At 40.3% G+C, this 27,160-nt stretch overlaps 1 protein-coding gene across 4 annotated transcripts in view; it reads left to right on the top strand.

The window, feature by feature from the left end:
• Positions 1 to 27,160, top strand: part of ANXA7 (annexin A7) — a 30,960-nt gene extending 3,800 nt beyond the window's left edge. The window contains exons 1-14 of one of the 4 annotated variants that reach the window (XM_053663976.1): positions 320 to 341; positions 9,355 to 9,409; positions 11,157 to 11,361; positions 11,831 to 11,932; positions 12,708 to 12,772; positions 13,173 to 13,238; positions 17,376 to 17,478; positions 17,690 to 17,784; positions 20,389 to 20,502; positions 20,739 to 20,909; positions 23,609 to 23,779; positions 23,859 to 23,934; positions 25,020 to 25,132; positions 26,727 to 27,160. In XM_053663976.1, coding sequence (XP_053519951.1) covers positions 9,356 to 9,409; positions 11,157 to 11,361; positions 11,831 to 11,932; positions 12,708 to 12,772; positions 13,173 to 13,238; positions 17,376 to 17,478; positions 17,690 to 17,784; positions 20,389 to 20,502; positions 20,739 to 20,909; positions 23,609 to 23,779; positions 23,859 to 23,934; positions 25,020 to 25,132; positions 26,727 to 26,849 — 1,458 coding nt within the window. In that variant the 5' untranslated portion in view covers positions 320 to 341; position 9,355 and the 3' untranslated portion in view covers positions 26,850 to 27,160. Of the gene's footprint in view, positions 1 to 319; positions 342 to 9,354; positions 9,410 to 11,156; positions 11,362 to 11,830; positions 11,933 to 12,707; positions 12,773 to 13,172; positions 13,239 to 17,375; positions 17,479 to 17,689; positions 17,785 to 20,388; positions 20,503 to 20,738; positions 20,910 to 23,608; positions 23,780 to 23,858; positions 23,935 to 25,019; positions 25,133 to 26,726 lie in introns of those variants that run through there. The other 3 variants (XM_037130590.2, XM_037130587.2, XM_053663977.1) reach the window with 3 other exon arrangements.

Raw genomic sequence — 27,160 nt, 5'->3', positions numbered from 1 at the left:
TCTGTGGGGGGGGGGGGGGGGTTCAGAAAAGGGACAATGGCGTCTTCCTGCCTTTCTGGGAGTAAGCTATCCTCCCAGCTTTTGCATTGTTGCCAGACATTTCAGTTCCTCCCTGTGTGCCACTGGTGCCTTTTAAGCTGCTACCCTGGTGCTGGAGCTCAGAGGGAACGAATCCAAATTTATGTGTGGGTTCTCGAAGAGGAACTGCCTGGGCCTCCAGATGTTTCCTCCTCTGACTCAATCTTTGCTGGTTTTTGCAGCCAGAAGTTATGGGGACTTATCACCTGACACTGGAACCCTGGATTGGGGACCTGGTGTGGAGCTAGGACTCCCTGCTTCTGGTATATCCCTCATGAATGTTTATTTAGCACACGTGGATGTGGGACCAGCCCAGTCCATGTCTCTGCTACTCCTACCAGTCTTTGTTTATGTGGTTTCTTTAATTCCGTAATTGTCGGACTTCCATTCAACTCAATTTTTGACAGTTCTGAGTGATGGTTGTTCTATATTTTAGTTGTAATTTTACTGTGGTTGTGGGAGGAGGTGAGCAGTGTTTACTTACCTTGCTCCATCTTGACTGTAAATCCCCGTAGTCTATTTAAAACTGTCTCTTAATGATGGACTTTTAGATTTTTTAAAACTTTTTGTTTATATTACAAATAGTGCTGTGACTAGTAGCCTTGTACATATATATATTGCATTTGTGCAAGTATTTCTGTTATAGAACAGAGGTCCAAGGGAGGTGCAATATTTGGCCCACCCAGGGATGCCAAAAACTGTTACAGAACAACAAGGACCCCCCCCCCCACCCCGCCAAGGATGGTATACTGATACTGTCCTGACCACCTACTGGGCTCATCTTTCCACTGCCAAAGATGTCTCTCAGTGCCAGAGATTTGTGAAAAGGAAAGCTATACAGACTTAAAAGCAGTGACCCATTGTCCCCATTAAAATACCAAAGTCCTTTAGGATAACCACAGATGCCCCCAGTGCTTCCTTCTCCCCCTGCCCTAATTTGGGGTACCGTAACTCAAGAAAAGAAGCACATGTCCGTGTTTCAGGCCGCTGGCACCGTCAGCTGTGTTGCCATCCAGGCAGGATCTCTAATTACTCCATGTGGCACCTTCTCATGGTCTACAGCCAAGAGTTCTTTGTACCCATTTTCCAGGCAAAGTCTTTCCTGATTCCCAGGCTACATGGCCAAAGGGAACACCCCAAAGTCGTGTGGGCCTCTTCTACCAAAGCTGCAGGGGTCTGCACTGTGGCCAAAACCGCGTGGTTCTTTCCTTCACATGGCTGCAGGGGTCCCCACTCTGCCAGAAGCATGCGGCTTTCTCTCTACACTGCCACAGCCCTGTGGTTCCCTCTCCTTCTCACATGGTTGCGGGGTCCCCACTCTGGCAAAGCCACGTGGTACTCTAAGGACTGCTGTGTCTGGGTTTTAAATCCCCGTGCCAGTCCTCCTCTGCAGCCCCATTTCTGACTCTTCCTACAATCAGCTACACTTGCCAGCATTCCTGTATTATTCCAAGTTTACTCAGCTGCCATTGTGAGTCTGGGCAGGCGTGGCCCCCTGCCGTGGAGCCAATCATCTCCAAGTTCTCACTCAGGCTGTGTAACTCAGGGGACCTGCCCCCAGTTATGTCTTGGGTGGAAGTCACTTCCATCCCCCTGGCTCAGAGCATGGCCACAGCTATTTAACATATCTATGCAGCCAGTTAAAGGTTATAGATATGTTCAATGACCATGCCAGAGGTGAGCTGCGAAACTGTTGCTATGCAAAACAGCTCTCAATGGCCTCACTCCTTTTGTCCCTTCCCCAACTCACACCTGTGATGGAGAAAGGGTGAGGACATCTTAATATTTCTTGGACCCCTTGAGTTCTGGACCCCATTCCAAATCTCTTTTTGGGGCCCCCGTCTTGGCTGCACCCTGTTACATTTCTTAAATGTACCCAAATTCGCTTTCTTAAAATTGCATTATATTTTCTCATATGTGGATAGTCTTTATTTTCACTATGTTTTGAAACTCTTGTTGACATAATTCCTTTAGGCCCATAAAGATAAGATTTAATAAATGTAGAAATAGGGCTTTGGGACAATTCCTGAGATTTAGAAATTAAATTCCTTATGTAGTCTTTCATACTGTAACTACTTGTTGCCTTTAAAGTTATTATTCATGTATTTCCTAAATTACTTTCAGATTTCTGTTACAGAACAACAGGTCCGAGGGGGGAGGCAACATTTGGCCCACCTAGGGATGCCAAAAACTGCTACAGAACAGGGGTCCCTCCCAAGGACAGAATACTAATATCTACTGGGCTCTTCTGTCCGCTGCCAATTGGAAAGACATCTCTCAATGCCAGAGATTTGTGAAAAGGAAACGAAATGTTTATTTAATGCTATTCAGGCCTAACGCCTCCACTAAAATATCAAAGTCCTTTAGGGTATACACCTACACCCACACAGCGCTCCCTTCTCCCACTGTCCCAACTCCAGGTACCGTAAATCGGGAAAAGAGCACATGTCCGTGTTGCAGGCCGCTGGTATCGTCAGCTGTGTCAGGCAGGATCTCTAGTTAATCCAAAGTATTGTGGTACCCTCTCATGGTTCACTGGCAAGAGTTCTTTGTACCCAGTTCCAGTCAAAGTCTCTCCTGCTTTCCAGGCCATGCGGCCAAAGGGGGCACCCCAAAGCCGCGTGGGCCTCTTCTACCAAAGCTGCAGGGGTCAGCACTCTGACCAAAAGTGCGTGTGGCTTTCTTCTTCACCTGGCCACGGGGGTCTCCATTCTGGCAAAGCTGTGTGGTTTTCCCTTTTACCTGGGAAAGAGGGGGTCTGCACTCTGCTGAAACCACATGGCTCTCTCTTCACCTGGCCAAGAGGGGACCCTTGCTTTGCTGAAACCACATAGCTCTCTTTTCACCTGGCTGCAGAGGTGTGCCCTCTCACCAAAAACGCATGGTTCTCCCCTACATGACTGCAGGGGTCCTCACTCTGCTCCAAACCGCATAGCTTTTCCTTCTACCAGGCTGCAGGGGTCCCCATCCTGGCCAAAACCACATGGTTCTCTCTTCAATGGCAGCCACGTCTGGGTTTAAATCTCCGCACCCATCATCCTTTGTGGCCCCATTTCTGACTCCTCCTACAATCAGTTACACCTGCCAGGACTCTCCTACACTCCCAGCTTTACTGGGCTGCCATCATTAGTCTTGGCAGATATGGCCCCATGGCGTGGAACCAATCAATTCCAAGCTCTAACTCAGACGCTGTAACTCAGGGGACCTGCCCCTAGTTACATCCTGGTTGAAACCACTCCCTTCATCCTGGCTCAAAGCATGGCTGTAGCTATTTAACATATCTATGAAACCAGTTAAAGGTTATAGTTATGTTAAATGGCCATTCCAGAGGTTAGCTGCAAAACTGTTGCTATGCAAAACAGCTTTCAATGGCCCTGCTCCATTTGTTCCTTCCCCCAACTCACACCTGTGGGGGGAAGGGGTGAGGACATCTTAAATGTCTCTCCAATCTTCCTATACACTTTGAATTCTGAACACCATTCCAAATCTTTTTTGGGGGCCCCCCTTGGCTGCATCCTGTTACATTTCCTCCCCCTTTTTTTTGACCCTGACATCTTTTGCTCTTGGCCCATTTGACTGTTTTTAGATGTTGTTATACCTTTACTCCTTATACCAACCAGGCTTATGGAAGAAGAGGCAAAAAAGTTTTTTTTTTAGTTTGTTTCTGTTTTTACATCCAAGACTTTGGATACAAGATAACTATTTTAGAACTGACTGGAACAGTTTCTGTAATTTCTTATTAATCTTTTATTAGCTTATAACTTTGACTCAATATATGCCCATTCATTCTCAACTTAGCAAGTGTTTAGCTTCTATTCTGTGTTTATGTCATAAAGGGATACTATAGTGACTTGAATTTATTAGTTCATTTTTCTATATTTTTTACTCAAAAGACAGGATACTTCCCCCCATCTTTCTACCAGCACCTAGGGACAGTTTGTATTATGTAGAGGGTTTTCACTATGTAAATGTTGAGGATTTGTTTGGGGTCTTGATATAAAAATAATACAGATTATTTACAGCCATGCTGGAGAGAAGAGCCAAAACACATGTTGAAAAAATTAGCCAATTAATTGGTGGATCCAGAAATGCCAAAATATTCTGGTACGAAAATACGATTCACAGACCAGTAGCATGAGCGTCATCGGGAAGCTTAGTCAAAAATGCAGAATCTCAATCTTCATTTCAAAACTACTGTGTCAGAGTCTGCATTATAACAAGATCCCCCAAGTGATTCACATATATATTAATGTTTAAGAAGTACTGTTTTACCCGGTACATTGTTCAAAGAAGAGAGAGAGGATTTGAGCTGGATTGGTGAGGAGCAGTGAATGAGCTCAGGCTTGAGGGCCAGGTCAGTTAGTAATAACAGTGGCTGAAGCAAAGACATGCTAAGAATGGTTCACATGGTAGAGATTTCATATTGGCAATTAGGTGTTGGTAAGAGGTTTTTTTCTGAGATTTTATTTATTTATCTTTAGACAGAGGGGAAGGGAAGGAGAGGGAGAGAAACATCAGTGTGCAAGAGATACATTGATCGGTCGTCTCTCACATGCCCCCAACCAGGGACCTGGCCTACAGTCCAGGCATGTGCCCTGACTGGGAATTGAACCAGTGACCTTGTGGTTTGCAGGCTGGCAGTCAATCTGTTGAGTCACACCAGCCAGGGTGGTAAGAGTTTTTAATTGTTAAGAGATTTTAACTGATCGAGATGTTTCTCCCGCACACTTGCACATTGATGTTTCTCTCCCTCTCTTTCTCCTTCTATTCCCCCCCTCTAGAAATGAATAAATAAAATCTTTAAAAAATATTTTATCTATTATGCTATTACAGTTGTCCCATTCCCCCCTTTATTCCCCTCTGCCCTACACACCCCCTCCGCCCTGCACGCCCCCTCCCATTTTCATTCCCCCCTTAGTTCATGTCCATGTGTTGGACATGTATTAAGTTCTTTGACTTCTACATTTCCTATACTATTCTTAACCTCCCCCTGTCTATTTTCTACCTACCATTTATGCTACCTATTCTCTGTACTTTTTCTCCTCTTTCCCCCACTAATAACCCTTCATGTGATCTCCATTTCTGTGATTCTGTTCCTGTTCTAGTTGTTTGCTTAGTTTTTGTTTTTGTTGTTTTTTAGGTTTGGCTGTTAATAGCTGTGAGTTTGTTGTCCTTTTACTGTTCATATTTTTAATCTTTTTCTTAGAAAAGTCCTTTTACATTTCATATAATAAGGGCTTGGTGATGAGGAACTCCTTTGAACTTGACCTTATCTGGGAAGCACTTTATTTGCCCTTCTATTTTAAATGAAAGCTTTGTTGGATAGAGTAACCTTGGATGTAGGTCCTTGCCTTTCATGACTTGGAATACTTCTTTCCAGCCCCTTCTTGCCTGCAAGGTCTCTTTTGAGAAATCAGCTGACAGTCTGATGGGAACTCCTTTGTAGGTAACTATCTCCTTTTCTCTTGCTGCTTTAAAAATTCTCTCCTTATCTTTAATCTTGGGTAATTTAATGATGATGTGCCTTGGTGTGTTCCTTCTTGGGTCCAACTTTTGGGGGACTCTCTAAGCTTCCTGGACTTCCTGAAAGTCGATTTCCTTTGCCAAATTGGAGAAGTTCTGCTTCATTATTTTTTTCAAATAAGTTTTCAATTTCTTGGTCTTCCTCTTCTCCTTCTGGCACCTATATGATTTGGATGTTGGAACATTTAAAGATGTCCTGCAGGTTCCTAAGCCCCTCCTCATTTTTTGAATTCTTGTTTCTTCATTCTGTTCTGGTTGAATATTTATTTTTTCCTTCTGCTCCAAATCATTGATTTGAGTCCTGGTTTCCTTCCTGTCACTGTTGTTTCCCTGTAGATTTTTCTTTATTTCACACAATGACACCTTCATTGCTGCCTGGATCTTTTTTATGCTGTTGAAGTACCCAGTGAGTTCCTGGAGCATCTTGATAACCAGTGTTTCGAACTGTGTATCTGGTAGGTTGGAATCTCTTTGTCACTTAGTTGTATCTTTTCTGGAGCTTTGATCTGTTCTTGCATTTGGGCCATTTTTTTTTTCTTGTCTCAGCATGCCTCTTACGTAGTAAGGTGTGGAGGTGTGGAGCCGTAGGTGTTTACCAGGGTGGGGCAACCCACAGTGCTGGGTTGTGGCCTGTATGTGGGGGAGGGGTCTGAGAGGGAACAGTGCCATTTGTTCCGCTCTCTGTCGGTTTTCAGTCACTTCCCCCACTACCTACAACCAAATTGGGTCCTTCTGGTGCTGATTCCTGGTGGGTGGGTTTGTGTATGTTCTAGGACCCTGTGGGTCTCTCCAATGAACTGTCCTTTGAGGCTGGGAGTTTCTCCTGCTGCTGCCTCAACCCCCACAGGTGTTTTCAGTCAGAGGCTTTGAGGCTTTATTTCCCCGCACTGTGACCCTGGGTTGGGCAGTCTGCCTTGCTCCCTAGTTTTTCCTCCTGGTTTACCCACATGGGTATGTGGGACTGCCCGGTCCACCTGCTGCCACCTTGCTGTGAGACCTCCGCACCCCAGCTGCCCAACTCCACCCCTCCTCCCGGTCTGGATGAATATTTCTTTTTTAACTCCTTGGTTGTCAGACTTTCATACAGTTTGATTTTCTGTCAGTTCTAGTTGTTTTTTGTTTTTAAATTTGTTGTTGTCCTTCTTTTGGTTGTGTGAGGAGGCACACTGTGTCTACCTTCACCTCCATTTTGGCCGGAAGTTTTGGTACGAATAAATAGAGTCTTACAGAAAAGTTTCTGATTGTTTTTAGGAATCTTGTCATCGGTAACAATATAGGTGTTTATGCCTTTTAATTTCCTATGCCTGCTATAACTAAATTACTACAAACTTGATGGCCTAAAACAATAGAAGTTTATTTTCTCTCAGTTCTGAAGGACAGAAGTCCAAAATCTGTAGCACTGGGCTGAAATCAGGGTGTCGGCTGGGCTGCACTCCCCCAGGAGGCTCCGGGGAAGGATCTGTCCCCTGTCTCTTCCAGTTTCTGGTGACGACCAGCATCCTCCAGTGTCTGCCTTCTTGGCCATAGTGCCTTCCCCTCTTCTGTTAAATCTTCCTCTGCCCCCCATTCATAAAGATACATGTGACTGCATGTTGAGCCTCCTAAATTTCAAAACCTGGTAAATGAAGAGTAAAAAAATCGAGCATTGTATCTTTCCTATATAGATTACTTCAGACAAATCATGTGGTTTGTTAAGGGGAAATTTCTCAAGAAGTATTCCCGATAATGAATGAAGAAGGAATGATAGATTTAGACCCAGGTTGATCATCTGCCACAAAAAAGAGAGACCGCTGACCATTATGTGTTTCCTGATATACGTACTCTACACAAAATACCTGTGCAGTATTCTTGTTAACAAAAGTAACCTGAATCTGATCAAGCTTGTAGATCTGACTACTAACAGGAAATAACTATTAAAGAATATTATGGAGATTCAATCAGCAAAATCCAGGTAGATGGTGGTAGATTTCAGGACAAACTGCCTTCAACCAAAAACTCCTGCAAATTGGAAAAATAAGAGAGGGGAGGCTTATATACTAAAAGAGAAATAAAAGGCACATGAATACATTTTTAAGGTACAAAATTGGTAAATGGTTGTGATTTAAGAGTTCTTGCCTTTTTTTAAAAAAAAGATTTTATATATTCTTTAGAGAGAGAGGAATGGAGGGAGAAAGGAAGAAAAACATCAATGTGAGAGAGAATCATGGATTGGTTGCCTTTCATAACCGCCCTGACTACAGGCCAACCCACAACCCTAGCATGTGCCCCGCCAAGAGCTGGCGACCTTTTGCTTTGCAGGACAGTGCCCAACCCACTAAGCAGTACTGGTCAGGGCAAGAGTCTTTGTCTTTTTACACATAATATATTGAGGTCCTTATGAATAAAAGGATATGTCATCTGAGGATTTGCTTCAAGATAATAAAAGGAAGGGTAGAAGTTGGGGTACAAATGAAATAGGATTAACCTTGACTTGATAATTATTGAAATTGAACATGAAGATTACATGGACATTTATTATATTAGGTTGAACCACAAGAAATTTTTTGTATGTTAAAAACAGATGAATTTCATTAATGCCATGTAGTTCAACCTAATACTGTTCTACTTTTAAGTATTTGAAATTTTCTATAATAAATAAAGTACAAAATTTTAAAAAACAATAAAAATATTTAAAAGACAACTTGAAGCCCTGGCTGGTGTAGCTCAGTGGATTGAGCTCGGGCCTGCGAACCAGACAATCGTGGTTTGATTCCCAGTCAGGGCACATGCCTGGGTCGCAGGCTGGTTCCCTGCAGGCCAGTTCCCAGCAGGGGACGCACAAAAGGCAACCATACATTGATGTTTCTCTCCCTCTCTCCTTCCCTTCCCCTCTAAAGATAAATAAATAAAAAATCTTAAAAAAAAAAAAAGAAAGAAAACTTAAAGTTTTAATACTGACACATTGGTGATGTTATGGCTATATTTTTATAACAGCCTGTTAATTAAAAACTTATGTTTTTGGAGATGGATGTGTACTGAGTACATGTAGATTAAAACAAGAGAATGTCTAGAATGCTGCTTCACAGCTGTCCAATGGACTGGTAGGGAGGGAGGGAGAGTACTGAAAAAGGAAGACAGGCTGTGAATTGGTAATTACTGCAGCTTGGTTATGAGCCTGTGAGGTTTCTTTTCTGTTATCTTTACATTTTAATAAGTTTGAAATTTTCCAAAATTGGAATTTTATAAAAACAAAGAAAGCCAGGGTAAATTCAGGTATGTATGTCTACAGAACGTTAAATTTTAGTCATCATACCACTGTTTTCCACAGTGTGGTTATATCACTATATGAGAGGATTTCTGTGGCACATGGAAAGTATTTTAACACCTATATATTCAATTTAATGTTACCTTCTCTTTGTGACAAGAAAACTATTTTGTGTTTTCCACTTATGCAAATGATATAAAGCAACTTGAAGTGAAAACTGATTGACTTAGAGAAAAATATTCCTCAAATAATAGTACTGGTAGTATTCAGAGATGACAAAAATAGTATGTGAAGTTGGGGCATTTACTGTGCTGTACTGAGTCCATTGGTACCGATGAGGAAGTGAAGAAACATTTTATCAGTGCTGCTTTTACCACTAATATCCACATGTGAATGCCAACCAGACTCTTGAAAGAAGGTGGATTTTGTGTAAGACCTCTTGACAACATCTAACTACAAAGGCCTTCACCCTTATAACCAATCACAGAAGACATGTTTTGTTGTTGCAGGATGTCATACCCAGGCTATCCCCCCACAGGCTACCCACCTTTCCCTGGATATCCTGTAAGTATTGCCACTTATAATATGAAAATAGCCTATATTTTTGGAACCAGTGTTGTATAGGGCCAGCCCATGACAGATCTCACAGATGCGCCAGAGCAGAGGTCTGACATGGCCATACAGGGGGGCCGGTGTCGCTAGATACTGTCTCTTCAAGTGCAGCAAGAAGTCTGGATTTTACGTGAAATTGCCCCAGTTTTTAAAATTGGGAAATTAATTTTTTTAAGAGTTAAATACTGTGTGAATCAACGCAGTATGTGTGAGCTAAATTTATCCCATGGGTCACTGGTTTTTAACCTTTGTGTTAGAAGGTTTAAAATAATTAAGAAGGACTTGACTCAAAGATAACAAATTGCAGTGGATTAGAGGGCCCTTGATTTGTAGTTCTGAGACTTTTAGTGTTTGGAGTACATTTTGTAAACCTGCTATCAAATTCTGTCTGTTGATGTCTATACTATGAGGACTAAACTTACAGCTGAGGCACAAGTAGGAATCATGCATTTCAATGTTATACTCAAAGTATCTAGGACTTCTTTCTGACTGAGAATAGAAAGAGGGGCTTACAGATGAATGATAATGTGTGTGCCCTTATATAGAGTGAATATATAGCTGGATTCATCATGGGAGGGATAAGAATTATGGATATGTTCCCAGGTTCCTGTGTACTAAACAGGACTCTGGTGATCATTCCAGTCGGTGTAGGCTGATGCTGAGACAGACAACCTGAACATCCCAGTGACGCACAGTAAAAACACATTTCTTCCTTCCTTCTGTCTCCTGAAAGACAGTGGGGGTGGGGCTTGGGGGTGGGGAGAAGGCTTTGTTCCATGTAGTCTTTCAGGTGCCCGGGTTCCTTCCAGGTATTGGCTCTATCATCTTCTAGCACCTTGGAGTCCTCCACTGGATCCTCTGCTTCCAGCTGCAGATGAAGGAAGCGAGAGTAGAGGGTTTGGCAGGAGATTTTTAGGGGCCAGGCTGGAAAGGGTGTATGTTACTCTGTCCATATTCATTCACCAGTATTCAGTCATATGGTCCTACTTAACTAGAAGGAGATCTGGGAAGTGGAGTCTAACTTTGTGGCCAGAGAAAGAAATTTAGTGAACACACAACAATCTTTGCTGCACTTACACATCGTCTGGTCCAAATTGATGCCCGCAATTTCATACCTCCTGTGTGACTCAGGTCACCTTTTATTTTTATTTTTTAATTGATTTTAGAGAGGACGAGGAACATCGATTTGTTGTTCCACTTATTTATGCATTCAGGTTGCTTCTTGTATGTGCCCTGACTGGAGATTGAACCCACAGCTTGACATATTGGGACGATGCTCTAACCAACTGAGCTCTCTGGCCAGGGCCACTTTTTTCCCCACCCCTATTGTGCAACAGGTCCGGTGTGTTGCAGGAGAGCTATGAATTCCTTACCTTAGGGTAGAGTGATGGTTCTTTGTCTTATTTCTCGGTGCTAGGAAATTGAAGGAACTTATGAGCTTTGTTAGTTGTTCCTGAAGATTTGGAAAGAGCCTGGCTCTTACTCCAAAATAGAGAAACTGACTTCTGACAAACAAGTGCCCTGAAAAATATAGTATATTGATAAACTAGGAGAAGATAGCAAGGCTTCTAATGGGGCTTTTAATATATAATAAAAGAACAAGCTAAACCTTAACAGTTATTCCTGTTTGTTCCTTTTGTTAGAGGGGTCTTATTTCTCTATGATGGCATTCATTTGAAAATGTTTTGTGTTTTTTCAGCCTGTGGGTCAGGAGTCATCTTTCCCCCCTCCCGGTCAGTATCCTTATCCTAGTGGCTTTCCCGCAATGGGAGGGGGTGCCTACCCAGCAGCACCAGGTGGTGGCTACCCGACAGCTGGAGGCTACCCTGCTGCAGGTGGTTACCCGGCCCCTGGAGGCTATCCTGGTGCCCCACAGCCAGGGGGAGCTCCATCCTATCCTGGAGGTGAGTTACGGGTTGAAGAATTCATGATGGTTTGGGGTTGCTATAGCACCTTCCCCTTCTTTCCATTATCCTCTTCCTTCCTACTTGTTCTGTATGAGGTCAGAATAGCACTTAGCATACTTTCTACCTTAGACAGCAAGGATGTAGCTGGCAAGATACAGGGATAAACATCCACAGGGGGTCTGACAACTAGGAGCAAGCTCAACAATTCTGCTGTGAAAGGAATTGGAAGAAATCTTGTAATAAAGGACCAATATGTAACAGTTTGATTATTTGTAAACTTAAGAAGTAAGTAAGGCATTTCAGTTAGCATGCTTGTAACCTTCAGGATAGCTTTGTCCAAAGAGGGGGAGAAACATAGCACTTTGGTAGTACAAGTGAGTAAGGCAAATGAATAAGGTAAAGTCTTCACACTTAATCCTGAGAACTGTCACTAGAGTTTATTTATTCTTTTCTCTAATTCCTCCAGGCCAAGGCTTTGGAGCCCCACCTGGTGGAGCAGGCTTTCCTGGCTACCCACAGCCGCCTGCACAGTCTTACGGAGGCGGCCCGGGACAGGTCCCACTACCTGGTACGTACCAGGTGTGCAGAGAAAACAACAGCATGGTGTTTTGAGTTTTTCAGTTGCCATTGAGAGAACTTTATGATTGGGATAGTTGTCTACAGATGTTTATGCTGAGTACCTCTATAAATAATTTTAGATACATGGTTTCATGAACTATATTAATTTGACAAAAAAGTTTAATCAGTAAGATTGAAATAAGGACCCACTTTTTCAATTAAAAAAAATAATGTCCCAAAGCCAAAAAGCACAACCTTTTTTGTTCATTCCCACCACAAGTGAAACAACCCCCACAGCTGTGTCCTGACATCCTTTCCAGATGGAATCAGAATTTACCTTGTTTCGGGTGCTTTTAAAAAATATATTATTTGTTAGGATATTACCGTATTTTTCAGACCATAAGACACACCTGGGTTTTAGAGGAGGAAAATAGGGGAAATTTTTTTGAAGCAAAAAATGTGGTAAAATATTTAATAACATAAATAATATTTCACCAGTGTAAATGTAAACAGAACTCAACAGCAGCATTAACAACCATTATTCCTCCCAAATTGGGGGGGGTGTCTTATAGTCTGAAAGATATGGTATATGTAGGACATGGCATATTTTAACAGGTTCTTATGACCAAAGTTTGTTTTAGATTTAGTAAATTATGCTAAAAAATTATCCTAGTGAATAACATAATGTGAATGGTTTTATATATTTTCATATTAACAATAGCCAATGCTGTTTCAAAAAACTAAATCACGTTATACCCATTTGCTGTATGTTTTTAAACACATAGGTGGCTTTCCTGGAGGACAGATGCCTTCTCAGTTTCCTGGAGGACAAACTCCTTTCCCTACTCAGGTATCTTTGCTCCTCTTTAACTTTAGTCTGGGTAGCTGCATAATGCCAAAGAGGAGCAGCACTCCTTTGCCACAGAGGTTTTCATGAAACAGATGGGATGGTCTGTAGCATCACTTGAGACTTTCAACTTTGCTTTTAATACTCCATGCTCTCCTTGGTTTCTCTGCTTTAAGTAGTATCCTGATGACTTTGATAAGGCAAATGTATGTCCCTTCTCACACGTGATGATACTTACAACTTTTTCATAGGGATTCACTTGAGCTCTTAACATGGGTTTTTCTCTTCCCTCACTATTATAAATATTACCTTGGGTGCCTGGGTTACTGGTACTTTGGCAGTGTTTTATGAAGTGTGGTTTGTTTTTCATTTTTACCTTTATAACTTTTTACTCTTCTTCCAGATCAGTACAGAGTCCTTTCCTTCCTATCCTGTTTTCTCTCCTGTTTCTTTGGATTATAGCAGTGAAGTGAGTAAGGTTTTCTAATGTTTACTAATTGCGAGGTCCCCTACATGTGCCTTCCTTTGTTTCTGATTTCTTGTGTATTTTTCTTTCACCATTTCCTGAGGGCTCATGGTATCTGTTTTATCTTTATGTCCCTCTAGCACTTGGCAGGGCTTTAAACACAGTAGATAATTAATTGTCTGTTTAATTGATTTCTTAATAGCTTCAAAAGGTCTCCTGTATGTCAGATCTTTGCCCCATCTCTGTATAGCTCCTTGGTTTATTCATTGTCTTTTTAATTCTTTATGTCTTATGCAAGTTACTAGGAACATAAGCAATGTACTTTTATGTTTATATTAATTTATTTATTTAGTTTTATACTGTATGTTCATAAAAATCTAGCATTTTCAAGCTTTTTTAAAGGCTGGGGTGGGAGAGGGGTTTCAGTACTAGAAGAGAAATACCTTAGCCATTTTCTGGCTTACTTTCCTCATTTGAGGAGTTTGAGTTCCAGAGAGATTAAGAAACTTGTCCAGAGCCACTGAACCAGTGAGAGACAAGGCCGAGGCTGTATCCTAGCAGTTCTGACTCCCAGACCAGAGGTCTCCTTGTTACACAGTGCTGCTGTGCTGACAAAGCAAATGATGTTCCTCAAAACACTTAGTCAAGTGTTTTCACACTTTTTTATTGTTGAAGTTGATTGTTAGTCATATTGTAAGTCTGTAGCTCTTTTAATCATTCCGTTACCATTTAACAGACTTATACCCCTCTCCCCACCACTGTCGTCACTCTGTTGTCCATGTCCGTAAGTCCTTTCTCCTTTTTGCTTGATCCCTTCACCCCCTCACCACCACCACCACCACCACCACCACCCATAGCTGTCAGCTGGCTCTCTGTGAGTCTATGTCTATTTTGTTTTTCAGTCAATTTCTTCACTGGATTTCACCTGAATAAAATCATATGGTATTTGTCTTTCTCTGACTAGCTTATTTTACTTAGCATAAAGTTTACCAAGTCCTTCTGTACTGTTGCAAAGGGTTAAACCTATTTTTTATGGCCAAGTAATATTCCATTATGTAAATACACTGTAGCTGTTTTATCCACTCATCTACTGACAGACACTTGGGCTGCTTCTGTGTCTTGGTGATTGTAAACAACGCTGCACTGAACATAGGGGTGCTTATGTTCTTTAGAATTAGTGTTTTGGGTTTTTCTATATATTCCCAGAAGTGGGATCACTGGGTCAAAAGGCTGGCCCATTTTTAATATTTTGAAGTACCTCCATACTGCTTTCCATAGTGGCTGTACCAGTCTGCATTCCAACCAGCAGTGCAAAAGTCCTACTTATTCCACATCCTCACCAGCACTTCTTGTTTGTTGATTTTTTGAATTTTATTTTTTTTAAATATTCTGTTTATTTTTAGAGAGAGGGGAAGGAAAAGAGAAAGAGAGGGAGAGAAACATCAATGTGTTGGTTGCCTCTCACGTACCCCCCTGCTGGGGACCTGGCCTGTGCCTTGACTGGGAATTGAACCAGTGACCCTTTGGTTTGCAGTCCTGTGCTCAAGCCACTGAACTGTACCAACCAGGGCTCTGGTTGATTTATTGATGATAGCCATTCTGACAGGTATGAGATGATAATCTCATTATGGTTTTAGTTTGCATTTCTCTGATGGTTAGTGACATTGAGTATCTTTTCATATGCCTGTTGTCCATCTGTATATCCTCCTTGGAGAAATGTCTATTCAGGTCCTTTGCCCATTATTTAATTGGATTGTTTGTTTTGTTGGTGTTGAGTTTTGTAATGTCTTTGTAAATTTTGGATATTAAACACTTACCAGATGTATCGGTGAATATGTTCTTCCAATCAGTGGGTTGTCTTTTTGCTTTGTTGATCTTTTCCTTTTTTGTGCAAAAAGTTTTTAGTTTGATGTAGTCTCATTTGTTATTTTTCTTTTGTTTTCTTGCCTGGGGAGATATGTCAGATAAACTATTGCTATGAGCAGTGTTTGAGATTTTACTTCCTATGTTTTCTTTAATGATTTTTATGGTTTCAGTTCTGATATTAAATCTTTATCCATTTTGAATTTATTCTTGTATGTGGTGAAAGAAGGTGGTCTAGTTTCATTTTTCTGCACATATCTGTCCAATTTTCCCAATACTATTTATTGAATAAACTATCTTTAGCCCACTATATGTGCTTGCTTCCTCTATAATTAACTGATTATAAAATGTGGGTTTATTTCTGGACTCTCTATTCTGTTCCTTTGATCTATGTGTCTGTTTTTATGCCAGTACCATGCTGTTTTGAGTACTGTGGCCTTAGAGTATAATTTGATATTAGGCAGCGTGTTTCCTCCAACTTTGTTCTTCTTCCTCAGGATTGCTGTTGCTATGCGGGATCTTTTGTGGTTCCATATAAGTTTTTGAAATATTTGTTCTAGTTCTGTGAAATATGTTGTTGGAATCTTGATAGGAATTGCACTGAATCTATAGATTGCTTTGGGTAGTATGGACATTTTAATGATGTTAATTATTCCGATCCATGAACAGAGTATGTGCTTCCACTTATTTGTATGTTCTTAAATGTCTGTCTTCAGTGTCTTATTTTCTGAGTAAAGGTCTTTTACATCCTTGGTTAGATTTATTCCTGGTTATTTTATTCTTTTAAAATTAATTATAAATGGGATTGCTTTCTTAGTTTCCCTTTATTACAGCTCATTATTGGCATATGAAAAAGTAAATGATTTCTGGATATTAATTTTGTATTCTGCTGGGGCCCTACCTGGTGTGACTCAGTGGATTGAATGCCAGCCTGTGAACCAAAAGGTCGCTGGTTCAATTCCTAGTCAGGGCACATGCCTGGGTTGTGAGCCAAGTCCCCAGGTTGGGGCATACAAGAGGCAACCAATTTATGTTTCATATCCATGTTTCTCTCCCTTACCTTCTCTGTAAAAATAAATAAAATGTTTATTTAAAAATATATACATAGTCCCTATTTTACTTGCTGGTTTATTTCTTTATAAATTGTATTGAGGAATATTAATCACTTTCATTTTGTGTCCTTTTTTTGGTTAGAAGATTAAGTAACAGTGGCAAGGTTTATTAAAGCAAAAAGTAAAAGTCTACTCTTGGATAATAACTGTCTAGCCTGAGCACTAAACAAAAGATTAAAAAAAGTCCATTCTTGGCAAGAGACAGAGAGCTGGCAGTCTAGAGAGAACACTGTATTTTTTAATATACAGTGTTTTATTTCATGTCTACTAATCAGGGCTCATAGAGGAAATGAAGAGATAGTAACAAAATTATATTGCTTATTCAACAGCTCATTGGGCAATTCATTGTTCTACTTTACTAAAGCCATTGTTATATTATTGTCTTTAAATCAAACACTGCCACTCATTTCACACTGTTCAGGGATCATCTCTTTTTTGCCTCCTGTTCTACTAAGCAGGAATATCCAACTGGAATTCGAAGGTTCTTAATTTTCTTCTTACAGTGGGATTCAAGGACATTATATAGCCCCTTATTATTCCTGATCCTCGGTATCATCTTCCATTCCTCTCCTTGCCCCTAAGCATATCCTGTATCCCTAGGAAGCCCCAGGAATACCAGCTGGGATTCAAGGCATAGGAAGAATGTGACTAATTGAACAAGCTTAACTAGTCTCCTGAAAGTTTGGTGTTTGACTGTCTGTTGGCAGGATAGAAATAGGTCTTTCCTTCCTGTTCCAGAATGAGCCCCGATAACAAGATGCCCACGTCCTTGTCCTAAAACCCAAACACTGGCCTCTTTATAAACCTAAGAGTTTTGACTGGGGAACTCTTGAGTTGTCACCTTGTCAGCAAAGAATCCTGACTTGGGTTTTTATTTTTATTTTATTTTTTGATATTTATTAGTTTATTTGAGCCAAACTTGAGGAGGACATATGCCAGGGAGCAAGATTTCATATGCTTCTTGAATTTTTATTTTTAATTTGCTTTTGTTTTTTTTTTTAAAGAAGGTGAAGATTTTGTCATAATCTTTTTTCCAGTTTTATTGAGATGCAATTAACGCATAATGTATTAATTTTAGGTGTATGACATGATGGTTTTGTGTATGTATCTATTGTGAAATAATTGCTACAATAACTGACTTGGATATTATGCCTCTTGTTCTCAGCCTGCTGCGATGACTCAGGGAACTCAAGGAACAATTCGACCGGCTGCCAACTTTGATGCTATGAGAGATGCAGAAATTCTTCGTAAAGCCATGAAGGGTTTCGGTAAGGAAAGTAGAATTTTGTCTTATTTATAATAAGTTTAAGAGATTAAAGAAAAACAAGCTTTATATGAGAAACCAAGTTTATGTGTCACCCTGTGTGCATGTTCCTCAGTTGCATGTGGCACCAGGTACCTCGTGAGCCTCTAACAGATGTCCTCAGGGAACTCCCACCACGGGCTCTATCCTGACGTAAATGTGTGTGGTTCTTTCAGGGACAGATGAACAGGCAATTGTGGATGTTGTGGCCAACCGTTCCAACGATCAAAGGCAAAAAATTAAAGCAGCTTTTAAGACCATGTATGGAAAGGTATTTATTTTCCCTTGAGTAAGCACGAACAGTGACCTGTGGAGCCTGCATTCATGTCAGGTTGGATACTATTGTTTTATGAGTACTGATAGAACCAAAGAGATACAGCTACATTCCGGAGACCCCAGGAATGGTGTATTCATTATTTTTTTCTCTTAAAAGCCTTTGTAATTCTAGAGTAGTCTTTGATCTTGCAGTCATACCTTATACTGTGTCTGTGTGATAGATATTCAGTAGAAAGTAGGTTATGGCCACAGTCATGATCAGTAGCTTCATTCTCGGTCTTTTCCTTAGAGTGGGATTCCGGGGCCCCTTGTATAACCCTGCCTGTTCTTGGGCCTTGGCATCATCTTCCACTCCTCTCCTTCCCTCTGAACATATCCTGTATTTATGATTACATGGACCTTTTTGTCATTCTTTTTGCACACACCAGGATCTTTTTTTTTAATTAAGATTTTATTTATTTATTTTTAGAGAGAGGTGAAGGGAGGGAGAAGGAGAGTGGGAGAAACATCAATGTGTGGTTGCCCCATGCACGGCCCCAGCTGCGGATCTGGCCTGCAACCCAGACATGTGCCTCTACTGGGAATCGGAGATCCCTTGCTTTACAGGCCAGCACTCAGTCCACTGAGCCACACCAGCCAGGCCACACCATGATCTTTCATATATCTGTGCTTGGTATGTGTTGTTCTCTTGGCCTGGAACACCTTTTTCTCTTTTCTGCACAGCTAACAACTTCTCTAGGATTTTGTTTGAATTGGCGACTCTGAAGTTTCTCTCATTTCTCTGTGCAGAATGTAGCTGCTTCTTCCACTGTGGTCCCCTAGCACTTAGTAAAACCTCTAAAATATCTAATCTCACTGTCCCCTCCCCCAGACTCTGAGCTCCCCTCAGGCAAACCGTGTCATTCATACTTATTTTTGTACTGTATTTATAGCACCAAGTACGGGAACAATAACAAGTATCCACTTAATATTTGTTGAATGGATTACCTGTGACTAAAGCTAACAAGATTCTATGGCTAAAAAGTATCATTGCGTCTCAGCTATGAGTGTCATTGCTTCTAGAGGGAAAGCTGGGTATCATGCATTTGCCGTTTACCTTGGAATCCTAAAAATATCTTAACATCCTCTGGATCAAGTTTATTTTCCTCAGAATGGCAGTGGCAATACATCTGTTGGTCCCACTTTGCCTATTCTACTCTGCCTTTCCCTTTCTGCCCAGCCCAGATCCATATCTTTAGCCTTAAGGCTGATTAAACAACACAAATTCTGTATTTCCTTAGGGCTTCATGTCAGACTCACTTCTCTCATAAATTCTTTCATATTATGAATTTCTTTAGTTCCTGAATAGTCTGTGCTACATATTCTCAGTTTTCTCATATATCACTTTAGAATGAAAACTAAATTCACAGCCTATTTTCCTTATTTCCCAGCCAACTCTTCTCTTAAATTCTTATTCATTAATAAAAATACTGCTCTTCTAGGGTGCATAGTCTTCTGTGATTCCTATCCTTTATCAGTCAGTGAATATTTATTAGTGCCTCCCATGTGCTAGACACTGCTCTGTTCCAGCTACTGGTTACTGACCGTGTCTTACTGATCTAATCTGTAAAGAGACTCTTTAAAAATGTATCTTCTGCCTTCTGTTTAATTTCTTTAAATAACTTTTAAATTTTTCAACTACAGTAACATACAATATTATGTTAGTTTCAGGTGTACATGTGGTGATAAGACATTTCTGTAACTTATGAGGTGATCACCCTGGTCAGTCCAGTACCCATCTGACACCTTACATAATTTTTACAATATTATTGGCTGTTTTATTCCCTATACTGTACTTTACATCCCATGACTATTTTGTAAATTCTTAACTTGTGCTTCTTAATCTCTTCCCCTTTTCCACCCTCTTCCATTGCCAGCACTGAAGTCCAAGCCTTTGTTACTTCCTACCTAAGTATTCCAGTAGCTTAAATGTTCTCATAGCCTTTCTGTCATAGTCCACATTGCCTGGTGTTGATACATCAATGCCATTTTCTTGGATAAAAGTTCCCAGTGGCTCTTCCAGCATGCCGACTCTAATTCACATTCTCTTTAGCCTGGTGTTCAAAGTAATAACCCAAGCAGGTAGTTACAACTTTGATTTACTAATCTGTGAAAACATTCCCCTCTAGCAGAACTAGTTGTCTTATCATTCCATTGAACAAGCTTTGCTTATTCTTGCCTCTATCCTAACCATACTCAGCCATAACTCATCATAATCTCCTTTAGAACTTAAAACACATGCAGAGGAACATTTGAGACCTTGCTCCCCGGTCAGATACACCTTTGTTTCATGCGTTACTTGTCTTTGTACCTGATGCAGTGGTGGACCCACAGTAAGAATTTATTTAAGTGTTCATTGATAGAATGAATGCAATACATCTGCTTGAATGTAACAAATTTAAAACGTACATATTTACTTATTTCTTAGTATATAATATTCAGATTTTAAATTTAGGTTTTCATAAAGCAATTCAATTTCATTTTTTATGCTTTCCTTTAAAAATTTAAGCAACAAAATTTGGAGAGCACATATACTTAGTTTGTACTTGTAATTCAACAGGATTTAATTAAAGATCTCAAATCAGAGTTAAGTGGCAACGTGGAAGAACTAGTCCTTGCCCTGTTCATGCCAAGCACATATTATGATGCCTGGAGTTTACGGAATGCAATGAAGGTACAGTCCTGTATGTCATTTTCTTTGAATACTTTATCCTATTTCAAAACCCCTCACAAATTGTGGCAGTTCTGAATTTTCAGTGACAGGTAAACCAATACATTATTTCATGTTTCTGAATATATAGCGCTTTTCTGGACTGGAGGCCAAAGAAATATTTGATGGAACAGTAAGATTTAATAACTTTCAGAGATTTTATTTTTTCTTTTGTGTAATTCTCCCTTTATTTTACATAGGGAGCAGGAACTCAGGAACGTGTATTGATTGAAATTTTATGCTCAAGAACTAATCAGGAAATCCAAGAAATTGTCAGATGTTATCAGTCAGAATTTGGACGAGACCTTGAGAAGGACATTCGGTCAGACACATCGGGGCATTTTGAACGTTTACTTGTGTCCATGTGCCAGGTGAGTGTAGCATGAACGCCTGTGTGAGGGTGGAGGGAACATCTTTACTGCCTATTGCCAGTGACCATTCTCCATTCCTTTTATGATTCAGCCCCCTTGGAATCTTGCCGTATTTAGGAGGGGCAACATAGAACCCAGTGTACAATTTTTTTTTGTAGTCATTATTGAGATTTATTTTTGTAGATTCAGCATTTGAAGGAACCAGAAATTAGCCTCTTTAAAGTTATATGGAATCAGAAGTCACCCTGAAGCTGTGTCTTAGGACGAGGATGAGTCTGTACTGCAAGCTTAGCATTGTACTGCCAGTTGAGTTGCCCTGTCAGCTGAGGGTGTGCAGAACTGCCATGGAAGTGCTGTTTGGGTGAGCAGGGTGTGAGGAGGGCCAGAAATGCAGAAAAGCGTTTCAGGTGTCACAGAAATACTGATTGGCACCTCCTTATTCTGATTCCCAAGATGTGCTGGGGAGGTGAGAAAATTCTCCAGCCCTGGCTGGGTTGCTCAGGTGGTTGGAGCATTGGCCCAATGCACCAAGGCTGCAGGTTTGCTCCCCTCTCAGGGCACATAAAAGAACCAACCAACAAATGCATGAATAAAATGCAACCACAAAAAATTGATGTGAGAAAAAAAAATTCTCCAAATAGGGTATTTGGAATATTACAAACACACTTAGAATACTCTTGGTTTCTCTTCAGAATGAACAAATCTTTTGCCTTTTTTACAAACATATTTGTGATGAGGGTTTATTTGAAAGAGATAATGCAGAAGACTAGCATACTGATTCAGTGTCAGGAGTGACTGGCTATCGTGCAAGTGCACTAGGTTGGACAGTCGTGATGGATCTAAAAGTAGAGGAGAGGCTCTTCAGAGCAAGGGGAGGTAGCTACAGAAAAGGTAGTGAGCTTCAGAAGGGGGTGTGGAAATGAGGAAAGAACAGGAATGGGTGGGAGGAATTTGAATTTACCTACAACTGGGTAACAGAGCAGGGGAGTGGGTTTGCATTTAAAAAGAAGAGCATTTAAAAAGGAAAAGACCCCTTCCCCTGTGTGGCTTGGTTGGATGTAGGCCCACAAAGCCAAAGGGCACTAGCTCAACGCCTGCTCAGGGCACATGCTTGGGTAGTGGGTCCAGTCCCACTGAGGGCACCTGCGAGAGGCAACTGATTGATGTTTCTCTCACATTAATGTCTCCGTCCCTCTCTTTCTCTCTCCTTTCCCTTTTCCCTATAAACAAATAAAGTTTTAAAAAATGGGAGAAAACAAACAGGAACAGATTTAACTCTAAAAAATGATTAAGACAATATGAGGTGCTGAGTGTCTCTTTCATGGTTTCAGTAAGGCCCACCCATTTTACAATGTAAAGGGATCTTTTCCAGGGACTTGCAAGGGGAATGGCCTCCTAGGAAAATGGGACCGTGTATGTGTTTGAATTTAAAATGTGGGAAATTTTTTTGAACACCTTTTCCTGTGTTATATTTAGTCATCCACCTAGAATACACTTCTACACATTACTTGTACCCAGCGTTCTTCAGAAGACAGTTTCTCACCTTCAAGGAACACCCCTCCATTTTGCTCCTCGGAAAGACACGGAGGATCTTGAGGACAGCCTTTCCTTTGTTTGGGTTTTCGTTTCTGTTTTTGAGAGAAACCAACTGCCCACCTAAGCTTTTCTCTTGTTCAGACTCAGAGCTTCCTCTCTCCCTCTCCTTCCTTTCCTCCTATCCCAGGGGAGAGTTTGGTGTACAAATCAACAGTCTAGCAGAACTTCAGTTACTCATACCTTCTTCTAAAAAGCTCATGCATCATTTTTATTTATACATTCATAATAAATACTTAATGTTTTTGTTTTTTAAAAGGTTTTGTTTATCTTGTTTATTTTTAGAGAGAGGGAAGGAAGGGAGAAAGGGAGAGAAACATTAATGCGTGATTGCCTTTTGCGCTTCCCCCACCAGGGACCCAGCCTACAACCCGGGCGTGTGTGCTGATGGGAATCAAACGGGCAGCCCTTTGATTTGCAGGCCAGGGCTCAGTCCACTGAGCCACACCAGCCAGGGCAATAAATAGTAGTAGGATTACACTTGGATAAAGGAAAGAAAGTTCATGAAGCCTCCATGTTACATGTTCCCTCCCTTGACTTGAGGTCAGAGGCCTGTGCCTTCCACATAGACAGCCTATTGGTTTCTTTCTCTGGAGAACTCTACTACAGCCTGGCCCACAGCAGGTGCTCCATACCTTTTAGTTGTATTCATAAATACAAAGTAGAATTAAATATAATGCATTTTGATCTTAAATCCCAGCTAAGGAGGAGGCTAATTTTTTCCTTTAAGTGGTAGTTTATATTTCCTAGTAGATATAGTTTTCTTTTTGTTTATGTGTGGGGTGTATGTGTATAAATCATATATGTATGTATATAAGTCTTTAGGGAAACCTTTTCTGGTTCAGTTTAGCTCTCAAAGTCCTGAAACTTCTCATTTTAACATAACATCATTAAACCATGATCATATATTATAAAATCCAAAGTTGCAGTGCAATAAAGTACTACTTACACTAGTGTAGTTTCTTTGGAAATGAAAGCTATGCATGATAAACTTTATGCATTAATCTTTAATAAATTTCCCTTTAAATCTGTAAGTAAATAGATGGGCAAGAAAATTTTTAGTAGAACTTACACCACTTCCTTTCAATTCCTGCCTTCTTTTGCAGGGAAACCGTGATGAGAACCAGAATGTTAACCACCAGTTGGCTCAGGAAGATGCTCAGCGTCTCTATCAGGCTGGTGAGGGGAAACTGGGGACAGATGAATCTTGCTTTAACATGATTCTTGCCACAAGAAGCTTTCCTCAGCTGAGAGCTACCATGGATGCTTATTCCAGGGTATGAATTTTTATTTCGAACATCTGGCTTCTGCTTTAAGGTGTGGAAAGATTTTAACCCCTATACATTTTGTTTGCAGATGGCTAACCGAGATTTGTTCAGCAGTGTTAGCCGTGAGTTTTCCGGAAACGTTGAGAGTGGTTTGAAGGCCATCCGTAAGATACTTTTGTGTTTTGCTTTGTTTTGTCTATAAATGAGGGAGGCTTTGAATAGTTGTTCCAGTTAAGTCATAGTAAGTGATGTAGCCTCCCTGGAATCTGCTGAAGCAGAGCCTGAGCCACTTCTGTTTTCACACGAAATTCCCTGTGAATGGCTGCTGGCACGATCAATTAGGGTTGTTTCGGAATTATTTTATGTTTATGCTACATATTATTCTTGAGAACTATGCAGGAATACATGGTAGGCTGTAGCATTTGCATTAAGGTTCATTGGAAAGCTCTAAGTAGCTCTGAGCGCCACCATACAAAGCGTATTTTGAGCCACCCCCAAACACTGCAAGTGCAGCTCAGCCCAAGAAGACCCTTTTCTCTTCTAAAATTAAAAACCCAACCTCTGGTGTCCTGATATTCAGATATATAATGAAATAGAAATTTTATTCTCTTAGAGACTATGGGACTAAAGAGAGTATTAGTGACACATTGGTATTAGCAATTGAATGTCTTACAAAGATTATTGATACTATAGTAATCAAATTGTAGCTAAATTAATAATGAATAGTTAGTATAGCTCTACCATCTGCAGGAAAAGACTTTGCTAAGTTAATTTTTCTAAGAGAAAATGTGTCACATTTCTTATTATTCTTAAACCTTTGCTCAAATCTGTGTCTTCTTTTTTATATTGGAATATATCTTATATCCTTGTCTGGGCAAATAATATGTTTGACTTTTAGAATTCAGAATTTATTATTGCTTTTAAGAAAGATACTACTGGGGCACAGTTGCTGCACATCTTGTTACCCTAAGGGGGAAAATGTAAATAATCTAAGCTATTGCATCTGTGGAGAGGAAATGGGTTTTGAGGGGTCAGAGGGAGTCTGCTGGAATGGAAAGCAGCCTGTCTGGCACGTCTAGAAAGAAAGATGGATGCTGAGAAAAGTCAAGGGGGAAATCATTTTCAACTAGCCTCCAATTTCTGAGATACAGAACATGATCAGAGGCAGGTTAGAAGCGATCAGTGAAGCTGGAGCATGGACTCCATTGTCAAATCCTGACTCCTTATCTGAAGCATCTCTGACTTGCAGTGCAGTGCGCCCTGAACCGCCCGGCCTTCTTTGCTGAGAGGCTCTACCATTCTATGAAAGGTGCCGGCACAGATGACTCCACCCTGATTAGGATCGTGGTCACTCGAAGTGAGGTGAGACTGTCTTTTTTTGTCTGATCTTAATGAATTTTGAATGTTGATCTCTTAAAAGTTCTTAAGTTGGACGTCAGTCCCTGAGGAATGATGTTAAGAAAAAGCTGTCTTTGTCACTGCTGGCAGTTGGTGTGAAGCCCAGTGTGCACTGTCCTCGGGCTGTGACAGAGGCTGGCGTTAGGGAGGCAGATCACTGTACTGTACGTACCTCAGCGAAGCATCTATGTCAAGAGGTTTTTCCTACCTGAGAAGGTCTGAGAAGGAGAATACTAGTTTATGGCAAGTTGGAGATGTTTTTTGGTTTTTATTTTGCTTATATAAAAAGTTGCATGAAAGACCTACATAGGTTAATCATATTAGGTATAAAATTTCCTGAAATTTAGCATACCTTGTTAATCATAGAACCATTTTTTGAAAAAATGTATCTTTGTCTCTTTACCTAAATATGGCTTCAAATGTTTTCCTTTCTTTGGTTTTTAAATATTTATTGGATTTTTTTATTGAAAGAAAATATATACAACTAAATTATACTAAAGAAGGTAAATTGTTTTTAAAAAGACAGCCAGAATAAGGTGAAAACTTTTTTGTGTATTTGTTCTTCGACCTAAATATTCTATGCATGATCTTTTTAGAAAATTACCGTAAAATTTACATAACATCAAGCTTACATTTTAGCTGTTGTTGAATGTAGTTCAGTAGCATAAGTACATTCACACTGTTGTGGAACCATCACCATCAGCACTTTTCACCTGCGAGTCCATACTCATAAACAAGAATTCACCATTCTCTCTCCTCATTTTTTAGTAGCTACCATTCTATTTCCTGTCTCTGTATTTGACTACTCTAGATACCTCACATAAGTGGAATCATACACTATTTGCCTTGTCATGACTGGCTTTCTCACTTAAGATAATGTCTTCAAGGTTCATCCATGTTGTGTCTTGTGTCAGAATTTCCTTCCTTTTTAATAGTGAAGAATATTCTATTGTATGTATCTCCCACCTTTTGTTTATCCATTCATCAGCTGATGAATATTCAGTTTGCTTCCACCTTAAGAATAGTCTGTTCTTAACAGTGGTGCTTTGAACATGGGAGTACAAATATTTGAGTCCCTGCTTTTACTTTTGTGTGTATACCCAGAAGTGGAATTGCTGTATCATATGGTCATTCTATTTTATTTTATTGTTTTTAAGCGGTCACCATACTGTTTTCCACAGTGGCTGCATCATTTTACAGTCCTATCAGCAATCCACAAGGATTCCAACTTCTCCACATCCCTGCCAACATTCATTATTTTCTGTGTTTTGGCAATAGCTATCTTAGCAAATGGTTTTTAAATGATTAGTACTTACAATAGATGAGACTAGCACCACTCTTACCCAGTGTGTTTACAGAACAGTGAATCAGACCTTCACTGGGTGATGCCAGTACTGATATGAATACCAGCTATAAAATGTCAGTCACTTGGTGTTATTTTCCCCTCTGCTTTGATTATAATTAGGATCTTTTCATTATCAAAGAATAATTCTAATAAACACCAGTTTTCTTTTGTCAGCTTTTTTCTAACATCAAAAATATCGTCTCTTGCATGCAGATTGATCTTGTACAAATAAAACAGATTTTCTGTCAGACGTATCAGAAGACCCTGAGCACAATGATCGCAAGTGACACCAGCGGAGATTACCGAAAGCTTCTTCTAGCCATTGTGGGCCAGTAGGAGGGTTTTTTTTTTAAATGAATGAAGCTATTCAGAGCTTATCCTTCAAAGCCATGACTGACCAGCATGCAGCAATATCAACCGTCAACTAACCAAAAGAGCTTTTTACTGAAGACTGTGTCAGGGTAGTGCTCGATTTGCACATGTGGTTATTGCCTTAATGCTGATGTTATTTTTTTCTCTATATACAATCAGTGTAAAGCCATATCATAATGATGTAGTATTAATGCAATATTTGTAAAGCATAATTTTCTCACTGCTGTTATTCTAATCAGGATACCAAATTGAATAAAAATCACAGCAATCTCTAA

This window comes from Artibeus jamaicensis, unplaced genomic scaffold (genome assembly GCF_021234435.1).
Source record: "Artibeus jamaicensis isolate MK-2021 breed Jamaican fruit bat unplaced genomic scaffold, CSHL_Jam_final contig_332, whole genome shotgun sequence".
NCBI lineage: Eukaryota > Metazoa > Chordata > Mammalia > Chiroptera > Phyllostomidae > Artibeus > Artibeus jamaicensis.
This window is presented reverse-complemented; position numbering and strand designations above follow the sequence as displayed.